The sequence below is a fragment of the Protopterus annectens genome, chromosome 14.part0 (genome assembly GCF_019279795.1).
Source record: "Protopterus annectens isolate FY-2018-M chromosome 14.part0, PAN1.0, whole genome shotgun sequence".
Classification (NCBI taxonomy): Eukaryota; Metazoa; Chordata; order Ceratodontiformes; family Protopteridae; genus Protopterus; species Protopterus annectens.
In genome coordinates this window covers 234,174,896-234,195,510 of record NC_056748.1, presented here as the reverse complement: position 1 = coordinate 234,195,510, position 20,615 = coordinate 234,174,896, and the positions used below count along the sequence as shown (strand labels likewise).

At 38.0% G+C, this 20,615-nt stretch overlaps 1 protein-coding gene across 4 annotated transcripts in view; it reads right to left on the bottom strand.

The window, feature by feature from the left end:
• Positions 1 to 20,615, bottom strand: part of COL17A1 (collagen type XVII alpha 1 chain) — a 423,506-nt gene that overhangs the window by 242,307 nt on the left and 160,584 nt on the right. For all 4 annotated transcript variants that reach the window (XM_044055953.1, XM_044055955.1, XM_044055956.1 and 1 more), the window contains exons 20-21: positions 1,323 to 1,340; positions 289 to 315 (exon numbers count right to left, since the gene is read on the bottom strand). In XM_044055953.1, coding sequence (XP_043911888.1) covers positions 289 to 315; positions 1,323 to 1,340 — 45 coding nt within the window. The remainder of the gene's footprint in view (positions 1 to 288; positions 316 to 1,322; positions 1,341 to 20,615) is intronic.

The window sequence follows — 20,615 nt, the reverse complement described above, 5'->3', positions numbered from 1 at the left end:
TAGGACTATTTTGGAATACTGGTTTCAAAAACAAAAGGTGTGACTTGACTGCAGTTTAATGCTATCTATGAGGCAGATTATTTATTCTTTCCAGTAAGATCACAGCAAGAGGAGCATTTCTGTATTTATTGCAAAAATCATTATACAGTATAATTATAGTTAATGTAAATCAAAATGCATAGTATAAGAGCAACAAAGGAGCATTTATACCAAGTAATAATAAGAATCATTCCAGTACACAAAGTCATACTAGGAGACTAGCTCATCTCCATAGTAACATTATCTTACCTGGTGTGCCTGTATGACCTTGATCTCCTATAAGATAGAAAAAGAGGAGTCAGCATTGTATTGTTATTTTGAATTTCATCTACATGCTTTTTAGTGTTTTTTTTTGCTTTGTTTTTGGATACTTTCCTGCCATTTAGTGTATCCTTACTCTATCTTTATACCTATGCCCCCCCCCCCCCACAATCATCTGTTCAATGTTTGATCATGTCTGCCACTGTCTAAACTGATAAATGTGAAATCTATAATGCCTATTGGTCAAATTACAGGCTATATCTTATGACTGATCAGTGCCTGTAACAAGCTAATTTCTACAATTTATGTAATTTCCAAAGTAATGTGGCCCTCAAATTTAGACTTTTTGGATAATATTATGCTGAACTTCCAGTACAGTGACACAAAGTGTTTCCCTTTGGTGCAAAGTTAATTGCCAGCTTTCACTCATTCATACCTAGAGAAGTTACCACTTTTGCTCTGTTTCACATCTACAATGCTTGTGGTGTGGGCTGCCCACTTTCATTCATGTCTGCAGCACTTGAAAGGCAGGCAACACACAACACTGCTGTTAGAATGTAGTTTAATTGTGTTACTGAACTGACAATATTCAATGAGGTGATTAAGCAGTTTAAACATGATTGTTTTAACTGAACAAGTAATGCAAATGTTGCTTTAGTTGTTCAGTTTAAACTATTTTTCTCGAATTTAAATTTACTGTTACTCTGACTCAAAGCAACTGTATCCAGTCTGACAGCAGGCAATAATCTGATACATCATTAACTAATTATTGATAGCCGTGAATGAGTTAACGCAATTTCATGCCTCAAAACACAAATGGACTCACTCACCACAGTGCTACATTTTGTCAAATTACCCAAATAAAACTATTTTTAAATCTTTTAAAATGTCTGGGACAGAAAAAAAAGAGTCATACACATTACCTTCTAATTTAAAAGTGAAGTAATAGTAGGCATTACTGCTCACATACAATATATGCATATATTTAACAAAGATGTAATAATTGTTTCCTGCCAGCTTACCTTTTTGCCCTGGGCTTCCTGTGTAATAGAAGAAATAGATATTATTAAATTTTCACATGTCACTGATTTTGTAATAGTTTTAGAGGTACATTATGAACTGAACAAGAGTTTAGGTACATATAATAGTAAATGTCCAAAAAGCAATAAAAACTATAAAGTGCATAAAAAACAATGACTTCAAGCATAACACATTGTTGTTAATTAAAACTTATACCATGAAAGGTTTGCTGAGACATTACAATATTTTTAATAGTTGTACAAGTTGCATATGAGGGAATATTAAAGAAAGATCACAAAAACGGTCAGAAATATACCCTTGCACATTAAAGCAAAATTTAATTTTGCACAGTATGGAAAAAGCTGTAAATGAAGAAGTGGATTCATGGGGCTTTGCATGTCAGTGTGCCACTGTCAGCCATGTGATCACAAAGGCGGTTTAGGTCCAAGTTATTTAACCATAAAATGGCAGCTTTCTTGGTTCAGTACTGTCTGTTGTGTAACCTAAGGGATTTAGTTACTGATTTTTGCTAAGAAATAAGCATTTTCATAACTAGAACCTTGTTAAATCAACTCTTCTGCTCAAACCTGTCAAGAGAGAGGTCTGCAGCATGGTGGTTTAAGAAGAGAAACCCAGAGTGTGATATCAAATCTTCATGCCACTAAATTCACTTACTGATTGCTGCTTTATTAAAATGGTACTGCTAGGATTGAAAAATACAGATTCCTGAAAGAAACATTTACTGGCAGTTGAAGATTACGTACAACAACAGGTACAAACAACTAAATGACTGGGGGAGGAATATCAACACAGTGAAGAAGAAATTAGAATGCTGTAAAATCAAACTATAAAACTGGAATCTAAATTGGATGATCTTCAGGACAAAAATGAATGAGAAATCTTCACATCATTGGATTACTAAAGAGATAAGAAAGTAAGTCTCTGGTGAATTTTATTAGTAGAGAATATGAACACTTGGACAAGAATGAACCCTGCTGAAATAGAGAAACCATAGAATTATGTCTTGGGTAAACAAATTGCAGCCAAGCATTTTATTATACGTTCATGTATTATTGTGTGAAAGAGGCAGACAAATGTAAAAAGAGGCAGAGATCTAGCACCACTTTTAATTATGAACAGACTGGATGAAGTGCTGACCTTACAATGAAAGAGAAAGTCAGCATCCAGATACTAAAGGATCAATAACACTGCACAGATGTTCTGCACGAAAAGCTACCATGCCAACAAGGAACAAATAAGCAGCTCTGGAAGAAAAATATACCCTAGAATCAGAACTTACAGATGCAGTGCTTTTCACATTGAAAGATCCATGTTAAGCAGACATGGACCAGCTTGAATTTGCGGTCCAAAGGATTCAAAGCCAATTGGATATTTTCTAACAATACAGATGGACAGAGAGACTATACTCCGGGATAATGAGACTGAGATATGTGACTACAGGTTTCATAACCCTGGTGTAGGTGCATGTGTAACATTTTCCAGGTTTCTGCCACCAGGAATTTCCTCTCCACATTTCTACAAATGTCTTCATGAAAGTTTTATAATGTTATAAGCATGACTTTCAACATCTTGCTTTACTTAGTACTCAAAGGGGAAACAGCTAAATGGCAAGAAGGAAAAATCAGGGACCAGGCTAGCACTGTGACATTTCCTGTACCACCTCCAAATAGTTACACAGACATTTTGTTGCATAGTTGCATTTGTTATGTAAGTATGTACGATGTAATTTGTTATAATATTGAGTAAGGTTGCCTGTGTTGTAAATATTATTTAGTTCTTTAGAGTGTTAACCTCCACTGGAATAACACAGGGACATTAAACATGGACTCCTGCCTTTTCCTGTCCTCTTTATCTTATGAGTAGAAACCTTATCTGTAAACACAGGAAAATGCAATTTAGGTAAGGGAACTAAAAGTCATCCTAGCTCCCATATAATTCTCATTTTGTTTGCAGATTTGTGAAGATTATAAACTCTAATTTTAAAACCAGTATGCTTCTAATACCAAATGTTACCAAACTATTCTCCAAGCTTTGAAGAATGAAGCCTACTAATAATCATCACTGTATTCCATAAATAATTAAAGTTTAAAACAGTCTGATGGGGTTTTCTTAGTAAACACTGTAAGACACATCCTATATATAGGGGATCAAATTTATGAATTAACCAAATAATTGTTGATTCATAATGTAGAATCCATTTTTCAATTCCTCCAAATAAATGCTTTACAAAGGCCAGACCTATGAAAGTGGTTACAATGGACCAGAATCAGGACTAAGACTGTTCTTCTTCCTCCCCAGAATTGTGTTCTATTCCGAACTATTGTTAGCTTTGTGGCTCAGAATGCATAAATAAATTATAATAGCCAAGATTTCAGCTAATTTGGAATTAAAGTCAGCTTTGACTACAGAGGACAAATTCTACCAGCCACAAGACAGAGGATAGAGGGGAGTACCAAATACTTGTTTTTATGACAGGGAAGCATAATTACACTCGGTAGATTACGTACAACAGGTAAAAAACTGTGTGAAACTCACAGGCAAACAGAAACCCACTGGGCCACATTACAACTGAGTGGAATAGTTCAGTCCAGCTCATAGCTTCTTAAGAAGGGAAAGTAGTAGAAGTTTAAACCACTGATACCTGCTAAGCTGTTGATTCAGCAGGGGAAAAGGATGAGGACCCCAATCATAATATGAAGTAATAAAAATGTGGTTATTGACAGCCATCATTCAACTGGGAAACTTGATTTGCAAGCGGTATTATCACCTTTGCACATCTTCTTGCTGTGCATATCCTAGCCATGGACACACCTGCTAATATCATGGATAGTTTTGGAGCTCCTCGTTTGTTGCATTTGCAATACCTACAAATAAAACTGCGTTAAAAATTAGGAAAGAAAATTCCAAAAAGGGAATTCATTCATCTTTTAGTAATGATCTACTTGCGGAATCAAAACAGCAGAAAAATAGCTTTCTTAAAATACATTCTTAATTGCCATAAATCACAGCTATAGTCCAGCAAAGACTATTGGTGTGGAGACTTGTGGTAACGATGTGGACGTGAGAAGATGCATTCCTCAGTCACTCCTGTACATTTGGGATTAAGTTTTACTAAGTGTCTTAAACCGAAAGTTTTTGATATTAGAAGTTTAAGAAAGTAAATCATACTAGATCTGGCAGAAAACAAAAAAGAGGTTGCAATAGCTGTTGGACTTGCTGAAGGTTTTGACCATTAAGACAATATATGTGTGTATTAACTGAATTAGGGACAGTGAAAAGAGATGCAACTGATCTAAGGGCAAAACTTTGAAGAAAAATATTTCAATTATAGGTGTGTTGGAAAAGCAAGAAGGAGAAGACTGTGACATTTGTTCATGTTAAATTGGTGAGCTAAGCTGGCTTGCATGTATGACAGATTAAATTTGTAAGAGTTGAGAGAATTTTTGCTTGTTATACAACAAGCTACAGTGAGTAAAACAAGACATAATATTGTTGAGATTTAAGACTTACAAGATAAAGGACCAGATTTTTAATTGTTTTGGCACTAAGGAAAGATCTATAAGACTAGAGATAAATCATTTTTTTTAACAATGACTTTAGTTTGCATACTCAAAGGAAAAGAGCATAATTCTTGGTATCAGTGATAGAATGTTGACCAAGAAGGTAAAGTTTTGAATCTTCTCTTACAGTGTTCAGAGCATCCTTTCTTAGTGAATTTAAGACATTTGATAACTAACAGGAAACACTGCAAACTATTTATGAATTCCACCCAAATGAGATGGAGGAATCTGAAGAGGTAATGCCAGCCACAGAGAGGAAAGCAAGTGCTTAAAATGGGTCTGTGTTTGGCTACTGATATCAAAATAACTCAAACAGCTAAATGTCGAACTGGAAACAATGAAATGGACAGTTAGCAAACACTGGCAACATCGAAAATAAATTCATGGAATGTCTGTAGTTCTTTCTCTTGCTCCTGCACTTCAAATAGCTTAATCACTTTGCACTTCAACAGATTTTTGTAGAATTATTGTAGCACACCTAAGTGTCATCAGCACTAGTCTTTCTCTACGGAAATAGCTCCAGTACTTAGTAGTTACGATCACCCCTCCTGGCATGATTAAAGGACATACCCTGTGCTTTCTCCTATTAACCTGGCACACACGGGCATTCTGAGGCAGTGTACCAACTGCCTCATGTACACAGACAACCCTTTCCTCTTACCTCCCAATACTCAGACTTGTGAGAGATGCACTTATATCACCAACGTGGAAGCTATGCACTCTTCAGCCAAGACCAGACTAGTTGGTCAAGTGGAGATGGTCAACACCTGCACCATACCACATGGAACACCTGCACCACACCACATGGAACACATAGCCCTCCAGAACACCCACCATCACAGCTCTCATATAAAAACACAAACCACACACCCACTTCGTGGAGTCTCTCAATAGAAATTTACCCAAACAACAAAGACCTCCAAGGCAGAAACATACTCAACCACCACAACACAGCACAAACCACAGGACACATAGCTCACCTCCACAGTGTGTCCCTCAACCTAAGCCCCTAAGGCTAAGCATCTTGCCCAATACACTAATCATAGGTGACTCAGTAGTGAAGCTCACAGATGTCCCACTCACTAGGTTGAATAAGGAGAAGGTAACAGTCAACTGTTTATCAGGTGCCAGAATCCAAAACATAACACAAGCACTCAGTTCACTCCACAAGTACAAGTATGACTCTGTCATTGTCCATGTGGGTGTGAATGACCTGTGATGCACCTCCCTGGACTACATTAAAATATAAATAGTGGAGCTCTCGGATTATGTGGCCTAGGCAGGTATGTCCCTAGCCCTGAGCAATATCCTACCATCACCCAGAATGATACTAGAGTACGAACAAAAAATGATTGACTTCAACAATTGGCTAAGTTTTTGGTGTCATTCTAAGGGGATCCAGTATCTTGTCTGCTTGGGATGACATGATTGACAGACCTCGATGCTTTGCCAGAGATTGGCCTGCATCTGTCACCCCTGGGTTTCCGGGCACTGGCTAAGGCTCTTGCCATCCCTATAGTGCCTTTTTTAGGTGGTGTTCCAAAGACCAAATTACCACCATAACAGCTATAAATAAATGCAATCTGAGGCTCATGCTGCTCAGTGCTAAAAGTTTAAATCTCAAGATGCACTCGCTCGAAGCACTCCTCAAAATGGAGAACATTGACATTTGTGCTGTAATGCAGACCTGGTTTAAAGCAGCTGAAAGCACCCCTGCCCTACCAGCCTATAACTCATTCCACACCTTTCGGCCCCAAAACATAGACTGAAGTTCCAAAGGTGGTGGTGTCTCTATATTCATAAAGGAATATGTACACCTCCAGACTAGTAGCCCAGAGTAATGCATCTGAGATACTTCAGGTACAACTAACATTGGGTAAGACGGCGATCCAGGTCATAGCCTGCTGTAGGTCCCCAGCCATGTCCCTAGACTCTTACTCCACATTCCTCAGCACCCTGGAATCTATCAAGGTCCAACCCAACTCTCTCATACTAGGAGACTTCAACTCCCCCTCCATCAACTGGGAAAACTACTCAAGCACCAGTACAAAGGCCCAACACTTCCTGGAATTCATCAATTATAATGCCCTGGACCAGCTCATTCTGACCCCCACTAGAGCAAGCAACATCCTTAACCTGGTTATTGCTAACATGGGTGACCATTGCTCTACACCAATAGTCAATTCCTCCCTGGTGAGATCAGACCAAAAACTAATCACCATGGAAAGTCACATCTCACTCACACCCCCCACAAAGGTAACTACCTTGAAAAACTTTTCCAAAGCTGACTTTGGGCTCCTAAAAACAGAGGTGGCTAACTTCACGGCACCCATGCCAATGGAAAATAGCTGCATGATTGCTGAATTATACACCATTGCACTGTATGAACATGTACATAAATGCATGGAACTAGCCATACCCAACAGAACCAAGATGCTCTCCTCCAAAAAAAAGGAAGCCAATCTGGTGGACCCCTGCCATTAATAAACTCTACAACAGAAGGAAGAAACTGTTGCAGAAAAAGGTGAAGTCCCAAGACTGGAAAAACTCCATTATTAGCCTCAACAAAAAGTTGAGATCCCTCATCAAATCCTCCAAAGCCAGCTATGAAGGCAGAATTGTGGCAGACACTAAAAACAATCACAAAGCCTTCTATAGTTATATCAAGAACCTCCACAGCAATACCCAGATTTGCTTTGCACAGTGGTACCTCTTATACTGAGCCAGCAGATATTGCCAACATACTGGTCAACAGATTCAGTGCCAAATTTACCCCCCCCCCCAAAGGACCAATAACAATACTGGAATAATGCCAGGCACTCAGCATTACTGCAGCACAGGTTAAAACTGTATTGTCCAAGGCCAAGACCTGATAATATCTCTGGCTGTGTTCTACATGAACTACAAAGTGAACTGGTGCCACATCTGTGTGCCCTGCACAGTCACAGCCTCACCTCAGGCTTTGTCCCTACTGAATGATGAACAGCTACAGTCATCCCTCTCCATAAAGGGGGAGTGACTACAGACCCTGGGAATGATTGCCCTATTAGCCTGATGAGTCTGATATGTAAAGCTATGGAGTGCATCATCATGGACCTGATTAACAAAGATATAGGAAATTTCCAAACTCTAGACCCCATGCAATTTGGCTTTGTGAAAGGGAGATTATGCCTGCTCAACCTGGTTGACTTCTTTGAGTCAGTCACCAGGGCTGTGTATGATGGTAAGGCAGTGCATACAGCCTACCTCGATCTGGCCAAGGCCTCTGATACCATTCCTCACTCAGGAATTATTGATAAACTCACCAAACTAGGCATCAACCCCTATATCACTAGGTGGGTTGCAAATTGGCTCACAGATAAAACACACAGTGTAAAAGTAGCGGGCTCCAAGTCAGACTGCTGACCAGTCACGAGTGGAATCCCACAGGGATCAGTCCTGGGTCCTCTCCTGTTCAGCATCTACTTCTCAGAATGATTGCAAGCTGGGAGCCATTATTAACTCTCCAAGTGATGCAGACATCCTACAGAAATGCCTCACTGAGACCAATGACTGGACATCAAAACCATAGTCTTAAGGTTAATGCCAAAAAATGCATAATCATCCTCTTTGGTAAAAACTCAGTTCCCACTAATTACCACATTGATGGGAGCCCACTGAACACTGAAGGCATTATCAGAGATCTGAGGATGCAGGTTGATAGCAACATCTCATTCAACCACCACATTGCCACTGTGGTCAGAAACTCCTTCTATGTGGCACATCTCATTACCAAAGGTTTTGCATCCAGGAAGAAAGAGGTCATTGTCTCTCTCTACTCTTCCCTGATTAGACCAATCATTGAGTATAATGCCCCATTTGGCATGTACCTCACTAGACATCTACAACAGCTGGAGAGGCCACAGAAGTACCTCACGAAGAGGATCCTAAGCATTAAACACATGTCCTACATGGACATACTCAAAAGATTCCAGATATTCTTTGTCTCATATTGCCAACTTAGAGGTGATCTCTGCTTGACATACAAAGCTATGTCTGACCCAGCTGTGTTAGAAATGCTACATCTAAAGAAATCCCAATCCCTCCACACCAAACACTCCAGAGACCTCATCTTCATTACCACAATCAACAGAACATGCTGGAGGGACAGGTTCCTCATCCAGAGACTGCTCATGCTCTGGAATAGACTTGCCATACATGTCAAGCAGAGCACCTTGCTGTCCCTCTTCAAGAGAAATCCTGATGAGTGGATGGGTAATAGAAAGTTCACCCTGGGGATCACTCCAGTGACTCTACTTGATAGAGGCACTGGGAACTAACGTCGGGTGGCATGATGCCAGGGCACTTCTATGGGCTATGCTTGTAAAGGCTCCAGGGCCATCAGCCTAGTACACACCTATGAACCTATAGTTGACCAACAACAAGGAAGTAACGTGATGCATAGGGTAAGTGAAGGGAAACCTTTTAAATTTGCCCTATTCCCCACTGTAGTGCAGTCTTGGTGTTGATACACTGAAGACGCTGTGAGCGAAACCGGCCACCGGTCTGTGTATCTGTGGGCAGATTTGCCAATAAAAACGGTCAAACTTTCCGCTGTTACATTTTTATTTTTTATGAGTGCTGGAGCGTTTGTGGATTATATATATATATATATATATATATATATATATATATATATATATATATATATAGATATATTATATATAGTTAAGGGGTGTGTGTGGGGGGTTGGTTTTGTTTATGATGATGGCCGACTGCGGCCATTTGATGACTTTATTTTCAATGTTGTTGGTGTATGCGAAATGTTGTTTTGCTATTTCCACTTCAACATTAAGGAGTTAAAGTTATTTTTATTTTGGTAGCTGAAACATAGACCTGTTAAAGTAATAGGCCTTACTTTATTTTCTGACACTAAGTTGGAACTTGATTAACTTATGTGTTATTCTAATAGATGTCATTATAGACCACATATTGACAAACCCTATAAAATTAGTGAACAAGTACATTCAGCTAAAGATGTAAAATTACACACAGTAGTGATTTCAGATTATGTACCCTTGGGGTACTGTTTGTAAACAATCTATTTATTTATTTATTTGACATTTGTTGATCGGGAATGTCTGACTAAGCTTGTACCCTTTTTCAGCAGAGGCCCAGGGAGAAAAGCTCCACAAAGTATTACATATGCCATAAAAATGTTTACAAACAATACATTATACATGAGGTAATATAAACATGCATCATAATGCTTGGTTTCCCAATTGTAGCATAAGAGTTTAAAGTTGAAAGGCGGTAAATAAATATGAAATATGACAAAACAAACCAATAGGCAGGAGGTGCAAAAACTGCAAACTTTAATAAAACAAAAGAATAAAACAAGATAAGCGCTTTCATACTCAACCCAAGTACTTCATCAAATCTAAGGAAAAACACAGTGCACTTTTCTTATATGGGTTAATGATACAAATCATGTGACTTCAATTAAGGTCTAATAGGAACATATTCATTTAACCCTTTACTTCTTGTTGCCTACAAAATGGTCATCCATTTTATCTCTAAACATTCAGTGCGTGTTCTAATATCACCTCCCCTGCAACAAATATAACTAATTTCTAAGACCATAAATTTAAAATGATAATTACTACCTGCTGAAATTACATATTTGTATAAGGCATTTCTATTATCCTGTTTGTTGATACTGTACAGATGTTCTCTAATACAGTCTCGATTTTTAAAAGTAAAAAAAGGTTGTGCACCTAACATCTCTTTGCATTTTTCATCAGACAATAACATTTTCCAATGTTTCTTACTAATATTACAAATGCAATTTGTATGATTATGATAAATCATTATGATATCATGATTTATTTACTGTGAACAATTGAGGTTTCATGGTAAATGGGTACCCGAGAATGGATGAAATAAAGGCACAGTTTACAATTTTTCAGTAGTTGAAATATGAAGGATTGCTTTTTATTGTAAGTTGTATCTATTTGATTGATAAATTGAAAGCATCCCAATTTAGGTAATGAACTTGCTACTACAGACAAGGGGTAAAAATGCATTCATAAAAAATAATAATTATAGTGGGTAAGGTACTGAAGGATTGGAATAAGGAAGTTGTACAGAGGCTTTGCCAGGGTCAGGGTACATTACTAAATGTCAAAATGGATGGAATTATATGGAAGTAGATTTGTTAGTTTGTTACCTAGATGTGACGCATAATCATGAATATTTAGAATATTATATTTGCAGGTAAATATTTACAAAAATATTTCTATACTTTGCAAAGATTAAGAGGGCTGTTCTTGAAAGTATATTCCCACTGTTAGAAGTGCTACAATATTTGGTGACACAACAGCATGTATTTTGGTCATGTTTGAGTTTAACAGATTTAAAGGAGGATTTAGAAAGATTAGTGTCAGAAATACTGTAAAAAGAAATAAGTTTGGAAAATATTAATTGCTGTTGTGGTACAACAATTATTTGAATTGTAGAAGCAGTCATTTTTATTGCTGTCCACTACAAATAAAAATATGACACAAAAGTGTAAACCAAGCTATATTTTGACAGTTATAAATATGCAATATTATTAAAATAATCAATAAATTGGGTATTAGAAAGAGTAGGAATGCAAATAAAAACTCATGGGTTAAATTTTTGGCGAGATGGTTGCTGTAGAAGGTATATAAGCACACAATAGGAACTTTGTTTCCTTTGAAGGTTTGGGATATGAGTTAAACTAAGGCATGGATTACTGTATTTACATATTATATATTAAATACTGATTAATGAAAACTCACTAAGGCGTGGATTACTGTATTTACATATTATATATTAAATACTGATTAATGAAGACTCACTAAGGCGTGGATTACTGTATTTACATATTATATATTAAATACTGATTAATGAAGACTCACTAAGGCGTGGATTACTGTATTTACATATTATATATTAAATACTGATTAATGAAGACTCACTAAGTGGATTACTGTATTTACATATTATATATTAAATACTGATTAATGAAGACTCACTAAGGCGTGGATTACTGTATTTACATATTATATATTAAATACTGATTAATGAAGACTCACTAAGGCGTGGATTACTGTATTTACATATTATATATTAAATACTGATTAATGAAGACTCACTAAGGAGTGGATTACTGTATTTACATATTATATATTGAATACTGATTAATGTAGACTCACTAAGGCGTGGATTACTGTATTTACATATATATTAAATACTGATTAATGAAGACTCACTAAGGCGTGGATTACTGTATTTACATATTATATATTAAATACTGATTAATGAAGACTCAGTAAGGCGTGGATTAATGTATTTACATATTATATATTAAATACTGATTAATGAAGACTCACTAAGGTGTGGATTACTGTATTTACATATTATATATTAAATACTGATTAATGAAGACTCACTAAGGCGTGGATTACTGTATTTACATATTATATATTAAATACTGATTAATGAAGACTCACTAAGGCGTGGATTACTGTCTTTACATATTATATATTAAATACTGATTAATGAAGACTCACTAAGGCGTGGATTACTGTATTTACATATATATTAAATACTGATTAATGAAGACTCACTAAGGCGTGGATTACTGTATTTACATATTATATATTAAATACTGATTAATGAAGACTCACTAAGGAGTGGATTACTGTATTTACATATTATATATTGAATACTGATTAATGTAGACTCACTAAGGCGTGGATTACTGTATTTACATATTATATATTAAATACTGATTAATGAAGACTCACTAAGGCGTGGATTACTGTATTTACATATTATATATTAAATACTGATTAATGAAGACTCACTAAGTTGTGGATTACTGTATTAACATATTATATATTAAATACTGATTAATGAAGACTCACTAAGGCGTGGATTACTGTATTTACATATTATATATTAAATACTGATTAATGAAGACTCACTAAGGCGTGGATTACTGTATTTACATATTATATATTGAATACTGATTAATGTAGACTCACTAAGGCGTGGATTACTGTATTTACATATTATATATTAAATACTGATTAATGAAGACTCACTAAGTTGTGGATTACTGTATTAACATATTATATATTAAATACTGATTAATGAAGACTCACTAAGGTGTGGATTACTGTATTTACATATTATATATTAAATACTGATTAATGAAGACTCACTAAGGCGTGGATTACTGTATTTACATATTATATATTAAATACTGATTAATGAAGACTCACTAAGGCGTGGATTACTGTATTTACATATTATATATTAAATACTGATTAATGAAGACTCATTTATTGAATTTTTTTGTTGTTGTTTAGTTATGGAGGACATGTTTGCTGTCATTGATAAACAAATTGCATATACAAAGATGATGCTCAAGTGAGCACATCTAGAAAGATGAGCATTCAACAGTACTATATAAAAATGCCCACTCAGTACTAAAATAAAAGTTAAATGCTTTCATTCTTTATTATTCAAGAACTTCCCCAGAAAAATTGTAATAACAAATGAATGCATTATAAATACGTCAACCCATGATGTGAAACGTCAGTCACAGTCAGTTCATGCAATACAATTCCAGTTTGAATATCCACATGCTATTTAACACGAGCTAAAAATATTTAAAGTGACATGCTACAATTTGTTTTTAATTTACATTGAATATTTACAATTTCATTTATTTCTGGCTCCTTGTCTGCTCTTAATGCAGTTTGCCATTCACTTCCTCATTTTCTAACACATTGTTAAACTATTAATAAAAAAGGCTTGATCAACCATATCTAATACAAAGAAAATACATTTCTTAAAATTACTACACTCTAAAGTATGTTTGGCCAAAGCATTTGTAATATCTTTCTTTTTAATAGATTTACAATGCTCATAAATTCTTTGAGAGAGCATTCTAACAGTCTTTCCAACATAAAAACTTTCACAAATCCACACATAGAAACACAAAGACATTCACAGAGCGCTCAATAATAATCTGCTCAAGCAACAGAGACTTCCAAAGCAGAAACGCTAGTAACCTCCACTCCCCCAACCCAACCCAAATGACACATAGCCCACAGACTCAGTGTGCCAATAAACCACAGCCCATAAGGCAAAACAACATACCCAACACACTAGTCATAGGTGACTCGATAGTCAGGCACGCTCATGTCCCACTCACCAGGCTAAACAAGGAGAAGGTTACTGTCAGCTGTCTGTTGGGTGCCAGGATCCGCCAAGTAACCCAAGCACTCATGTCACTCCACAACAAGTACAAATATGACTCTGTCATTGCCCATGTTGGTGCGAATGACCTGAGACATACCTCCCTGGACTACATGAAAAGAGACATGGAAGAGCTCTTCGATCTTGTAGCCCAGACAGGTATGACCGTAGTCCTAAGTAGCATCCTGCCATCGCCCAGAATGGTACCGCAGTACAAGGACAAAATGATTGACTTCAACAATTGGCTAAGCTTCTGGTGTCATTCTAAGGGGATCCAGTATCTGTCTGCCTGGGACGACATGGTCTACAGACCACGATGCTTTGCCAGAGATGGCCTGCATTTGTTGCCCCTTGGATTCTGGATACTGGCTAAGGGTCTTGCCACCCCTATAGTGCCTTTTTTAGGCAAGGTTCAAATGACAAATTCACCACCATAACAAAAACAAGCAAGCAAAAACTGAAGGTACTACTACTCAATGCTAGACATCTAAATCTCAAAATGCACTCACTCAAGGCACTCTTTAAAATGGAGAACATCGATATCTGTGCAGTGACTGAGACCTGGTTCAAGGCTGTAGAGAGCATCCTTGCATTACCAGGCTATAACTCATACCACATTTTTCGGCCATCTAACTTGGACCAGAACACCAAAGGTGGAGGTGTGTCCATATTCATAAAGGATATCCACACCTCCAGGCTAGTTGCGCAGCATAATGTATTCGATGTTGTACAAGTGCAACTAACTCTGGGCAAAACTGCAGTCCAAATTGTAGCTTGCTACAGATCCCCCACCATGCCCCCGGATTCCCACTCCTCTTTTCTTGATATACTGGAAAATATTAGGGTTCAACCAAACACCCTAATAATGGGCAATTTCAACTGCTCCACCATTAACTGGGAAAACTACTTATGTACCTACTCCTTCGCTCAACGCTTTCTGTAATTCACAGATTCCAGAGCCCTGGATCAACGTATCCACATTCCCACCAGGGGCAACAATATCCTAGACCTAGTCATTACCAGCATGAGTGACTGGTGTTCCACACCTGAAGTCAACTCCTCGTTGGTCAGATCCAACCATAAGCTAATCACCCTAGATATCTGCATCCCACCCCCACCCACCATTAAGGAAACCAAGGTAAAAAATTTCCAAAGCCAACTTCATGCTTTTTAAGAGAGAAGTGGTGAACTTCTTGACACCCATGCAGATGGACAATACAGTTACGACTGCTGAATCCTACACAAATGCTCTCTATAACCACTTTCATGAGTGCATGGATCGTGCTATCCCAAACAGAACCAAGACGCTATCCTCCAAAAAAAGGAAGCCAATCTGGTGGTCGCCTGCCATAAACAAACTCTACAACAGAAGGAAGAAACAGTTGCAAAAGATAGTAAAATCCCATGAGTGGGGGTGCTCCCTGGTCAGCCTCAGTAAGAAGCTGAGATCCCTTATAAGATCCTACAAAGCTAGCTACGAAAACAAAATCGCCACTGATTCTAAGGGCAACCACAAAACATTCTATAGCTATATCAAGAATCTCAATGGCAACACTTAGATCTGCTCTGAGTTACAGCACAATGGCATGAAAATTACAGAACCAACTGATATTGCCAACATCCTGGCAGATAGGTTCAGTGCTAACTTTACCCCCCCTCTCACCTCCTAAAGGGCCCATATCAATACAGGAAGAATGCAGAGTCCCTATAATCACATCTATGCAGGTAAAAGCTGCAGTCTCTAAAACTAAAAACACAGCATCCATGGGACTGGACAACATCCCAGGCTGCATTTTACATGAGCTTCAGAATAAACTGGCTCCCCACCTAAGCACCATGTTCAATCATAGTCTCACATCAGGCTTTGTGCCCACTGAATGGTGCACAGCAACCGTTATCCCACTCCACAAAGGGGGAGCCACCACTGATCCTGGGAACTATCTGATAAACAAAGACATTGGTAACCTCCAAACTATGGACCCCACCCAGTTCAGGTTTGTGAAAGGCATATCATGCCTTCTGAACCTGATCGACTTCTTTGAGGCAGTCACCAAAGCTGTAGATGAGGGTAAGGTGGTTCACACAGCCTATCTTGACCTCGCCAAGGCTTTCGACACCATCCCCCATTCTGGAATTATAGCTAAACTCACTAAACTAGGTATAAATCCCTACATCACAAGATGAGTTGCCAACTGGCTCACTGACAGAACCCACACTGTAAAAGTTGCAGACTCCAAATCTGACTTCAAACCGGTGACAAGTAGAGTACCACAGGGTTCAGTCCTGGGATCGCTTCTGTTTGGTATCTACTTCTCTAAAGTACAGGCTAACACAGAAGGCCTCTGGCTAATGAAGTCCACAGATGACTGCAAACTAGGAGCCATAATCAAGACCCCAAATGATGTGGGCATCCCACTAAAGGGCCTCACTGAGACAGATGCCTGGCATCAGAGGCATGGCCTCAAGCTCAATGCCAAAAAGTGCATTGTCATCCCCTTTGGTAAAAACTCTCTACCCATGAACTACCACATAAATGGCAGTCTACTTAATGCCGAATGTGTGATAAGAGACCTTGGGACCCAGGTGGACAGTAGTCTCTCCTTTGATAATCACATCACCACAGTAGTCAGGAAAACCTTCTATGTGGCACACCTCATCATAAAAGGGTTCTCAACCAGGAAAAAAGAGGTCATTGCTCCCCTCTACTAGGCACTCATTAGACCTATTATACAGTGCAATGCCCCTTTTGGAATGTACCTCACAAGACATCTGCAGCAACTGGAAAGGCCACAGAAGTACCTCACAAAGAGGAGTACTGGCCTCAAACAGATGCCCTGCACTGACCATCTCAAAAAACTCCAGCTTTACTCTGTAGCATATCGCCTATTCCGAGAAGATCTCTGCCTAACATATAAAGCTATGTTAAACCCAGAGCTGTCGGACATGCTACACCTAAAGAAATCCCAATCCCTCCCAGCTACACACTCTAGGGGCCTAAACCTTCTCACCACAATAAATAGGACATGCTGGAGGGATAGATTCCTCTCCCAAAGACTTCCTATACTCTGGAACAAGCTACCCATCTATGTCAAGCAAAGTTCCTCATTAGCACTCTTCAAGAAAAATCTTGATGAGTGGATGGGAAATAGGAAATACACGCCTTAGATCACTTCTGTGGCTCTGCTCGACAGGGGCACAGGAAATTAACTTTCTTGGGTGGTGTAAGCCAGGGAACCTTGTTGGCTAGGCTTACTTATGCCCTTGGGCCGATAGGCTAGTACCTACCTATGAACCTATGAATAGCTAGCTAAATAGACTAAGCCAGGAATTTTACAATTATATTTGTGCTTAGCTGTAATAGTTTGCTTCAAAGGTTTAAAAAATACACTATGTGTAGAGTTAATACACCTGGAATATTATAATTTAAACATGACATGAATAAGTGCCAACTGGACCTGTTCCCACTTAATGAAGATTGTAATCATGGTTTTCTAATAACCCCTTAATGTTGGAAACTTTTTTATTAATAAATTGCGAAAGATCACCCACAATTTTAGCAAAATCACAATTACGTAGACTAACATTCCACCTGTCCACTGTAACATTTTGTATTTCTTTGGGATCAACACTAATAGGAACTGGAAATGTACAACACCTCTCAAAGTCGTCTGATTTACTGACATCTCCCTGTGGGGTAAAACCACTAACTACAATTGGAGGAAATTTATCACCAAGGGCATCTCTTCCAAAATCAAGGAAGATCATGTTCTCCTGTACTCTGCCCTGGTTAGACCCACTGAATATAATGCACCTTTTGGCATATATGTCACTAGACATATTAAAGAACCTCAAAAGACCATGCAGGTTCACAACAAAAAGAATCTCTGGTCTGAAACAATTTAGTTATCAGTAAAGGTTGGAGTCACTTGCCCTGAATTCAGTGTCATATAGACTATTGAAGGGTGACATATGCCTTGCCTTCTGTGCCCTTAGAGATTCCATTATATGAGATTTTATTTTTCTGAATATATCAGACAGTACAGCCAACACTACAACAACAAGAACAAATAGATATGAATCTATGTTAGGTAGTAATGGAGAGACAGGATCATTACCCATTTCTGCCTCTTGTTCTGGAATAGACTTCACTTATGAAAATGCTTTAGATTTGTTGAACTATGATTTGGCTCTGTATTTCTCCTTTTGTTTCCAAAGACTGTCATTAAGAGCAGTGTGTAAACACCATATCTGTAGAACATGACTGCTGGTCTGATCATATATTCTTATTCACATTATAATTGACTTGGGATAATTCCTGGTTTACTGACTGACTGCACAGTTCAGTCAGATGACAAATCAAAGCAGTTCCTGATACTTGGTCCTTTATCACTTGGATCTACGTGAATTGTTTTTTTTTAGCTTTAAATGCAGCAATAGGAAGACTTGTTGGGCTTCCTTTTATTTAAAACAACATATAGAGAAAGGGACGGTTGGTCTTTAGGGCTGAAGATGTCTCATTACAATCTGTGGAGACATCACAGTGGATTAACTATGTTGACTCAAGCTATAAAAACCTGCCAATGTTATGTCCTACTCAAACACAGCATCATATGAACTGGACATCACAGTGTTGAAACACTTGTATTTTTGCCTACTGTGTTACTGACCAAGACTTGGAAAATGAATTGGCTTGTAAATGTCCATCCAAGAAAGGAAAGCTGTAGTGCTACAAGACTTTTCCTCTTTCTGTATCTATCAAACACACACACACACACACACACACACACACACACACACACACACACACACACACACACACACACACACACACACACACACACACACACACACACACACACACACACACACACACACTCTCTCACTCTCACATAAACACACATATGGATATGCATAGATGTGATTGCACACACATACACAGAGAAATGCAGACACACACACACACACACACACACACACACACACACACACACACACACACACACGAATCTGGGGAGAAGGGTCATTGATGGATCACTACTGTTATACACCAGCAGAGATTGAAAGCCTTCTCTCTTGGGATGCTCACTTTATGTGAATACAATTTGACAGGAAAGTTGAAAGACTTTGGTGCCATTGCATATCCCATGCTTATGGCTAGAGTGCCTGAAGAAAATGAAACGTCTTTGCCTCTCTAGAAGGATGGTCAGTTGTACGGTATCCTTATGAACCCCATCTTCAAAGACTGTACCTTTGTGTCTGCAGTTGTTTGACAGATGTTAGAGTACAGACAGATGTGTGTATACTGAACCTCATGTTGCACACATTAAAAACAACCAAACAACTAGCGGCAACATAGTCCAACTCCAGGTGAACCAACCAGAGAGGTGCTTTGCAGACCAGAAGGCAGCAAAGAAAGAAACTTGAGGAGGAAGAATCAATGGCTCTTCTGTTATTCTCTGTATAGTTTCTTGTTTGGAAAGAAAGACAATGACAATTCTATTGAAGACAGCTGAAAATGAAAATCGTCATTTTCAAAACTAATAATAGAGTGGCAGAAACGGTATAAAAAAATAAGGTCTACTTTCATTTCCAATTTCCAGTATACTAAAAATATTCTTTCACATTGCCAAATGACCAATGAAAAACAGCCAGTATTATAATCTGATTCTGAAGCATTTTTGAGGTGGTGCTCCTGATGTGAGAGCCTCGTCTCACATCCTCCTATGTTTATATCCCCTATCTTTAAATATACTGATAAAGAGGTTGTGCAAACTCACAGAATGATTAAAAACTGCCTTTTCTCCTTGTTGATGCAACATTGGAGGTGGAATATGTAGAAACTCTCAGTGTGGTGGCAGAGTCCCCATATTGATGGAGTAAGAAGGGGTGCAGCCCCTCTGCTGTTGCTGACATATGTTGTGATGGCATACTTGGTGGCAATAACCTGGTTTATGGTATGCTTATCCTGGTAGGGTCTGTGTTGAGAAATCAAAGTTGACCTAAACATTACATGAACAAACTAATTACTTGACATTACATACTATGTGACACATAATAGACTGTCTGTTTTCAATACTTATTTGTGCAAGACACATGATGTAGTGAACTTTCAAAGTGTTTGCTTGGTATACTATAATTTATGTGCTGGACATGCAGATCAATGCAGGGTCAACAAATGGGGATCCACAGTTACTTACGGAGATAGAAAATCTACATAGTGAGGACATGACAAATTCTAATTTCTGTGTCTAAAATAATTTTGCTCTGCAGGGTATTGAGAGTAAGAAACTGAAAGAGCTTTGTTCCTCCATTTCTTGATGTTTTTTTTTTTCTATCACTGTTGGAGAATTACATGTCCTAAGGTTAACAGCTTGTTTTCTGGAACTCCAATTCAGCTACTCCACATTCTAAACATTTTACTTTGCTGATATTGACTGC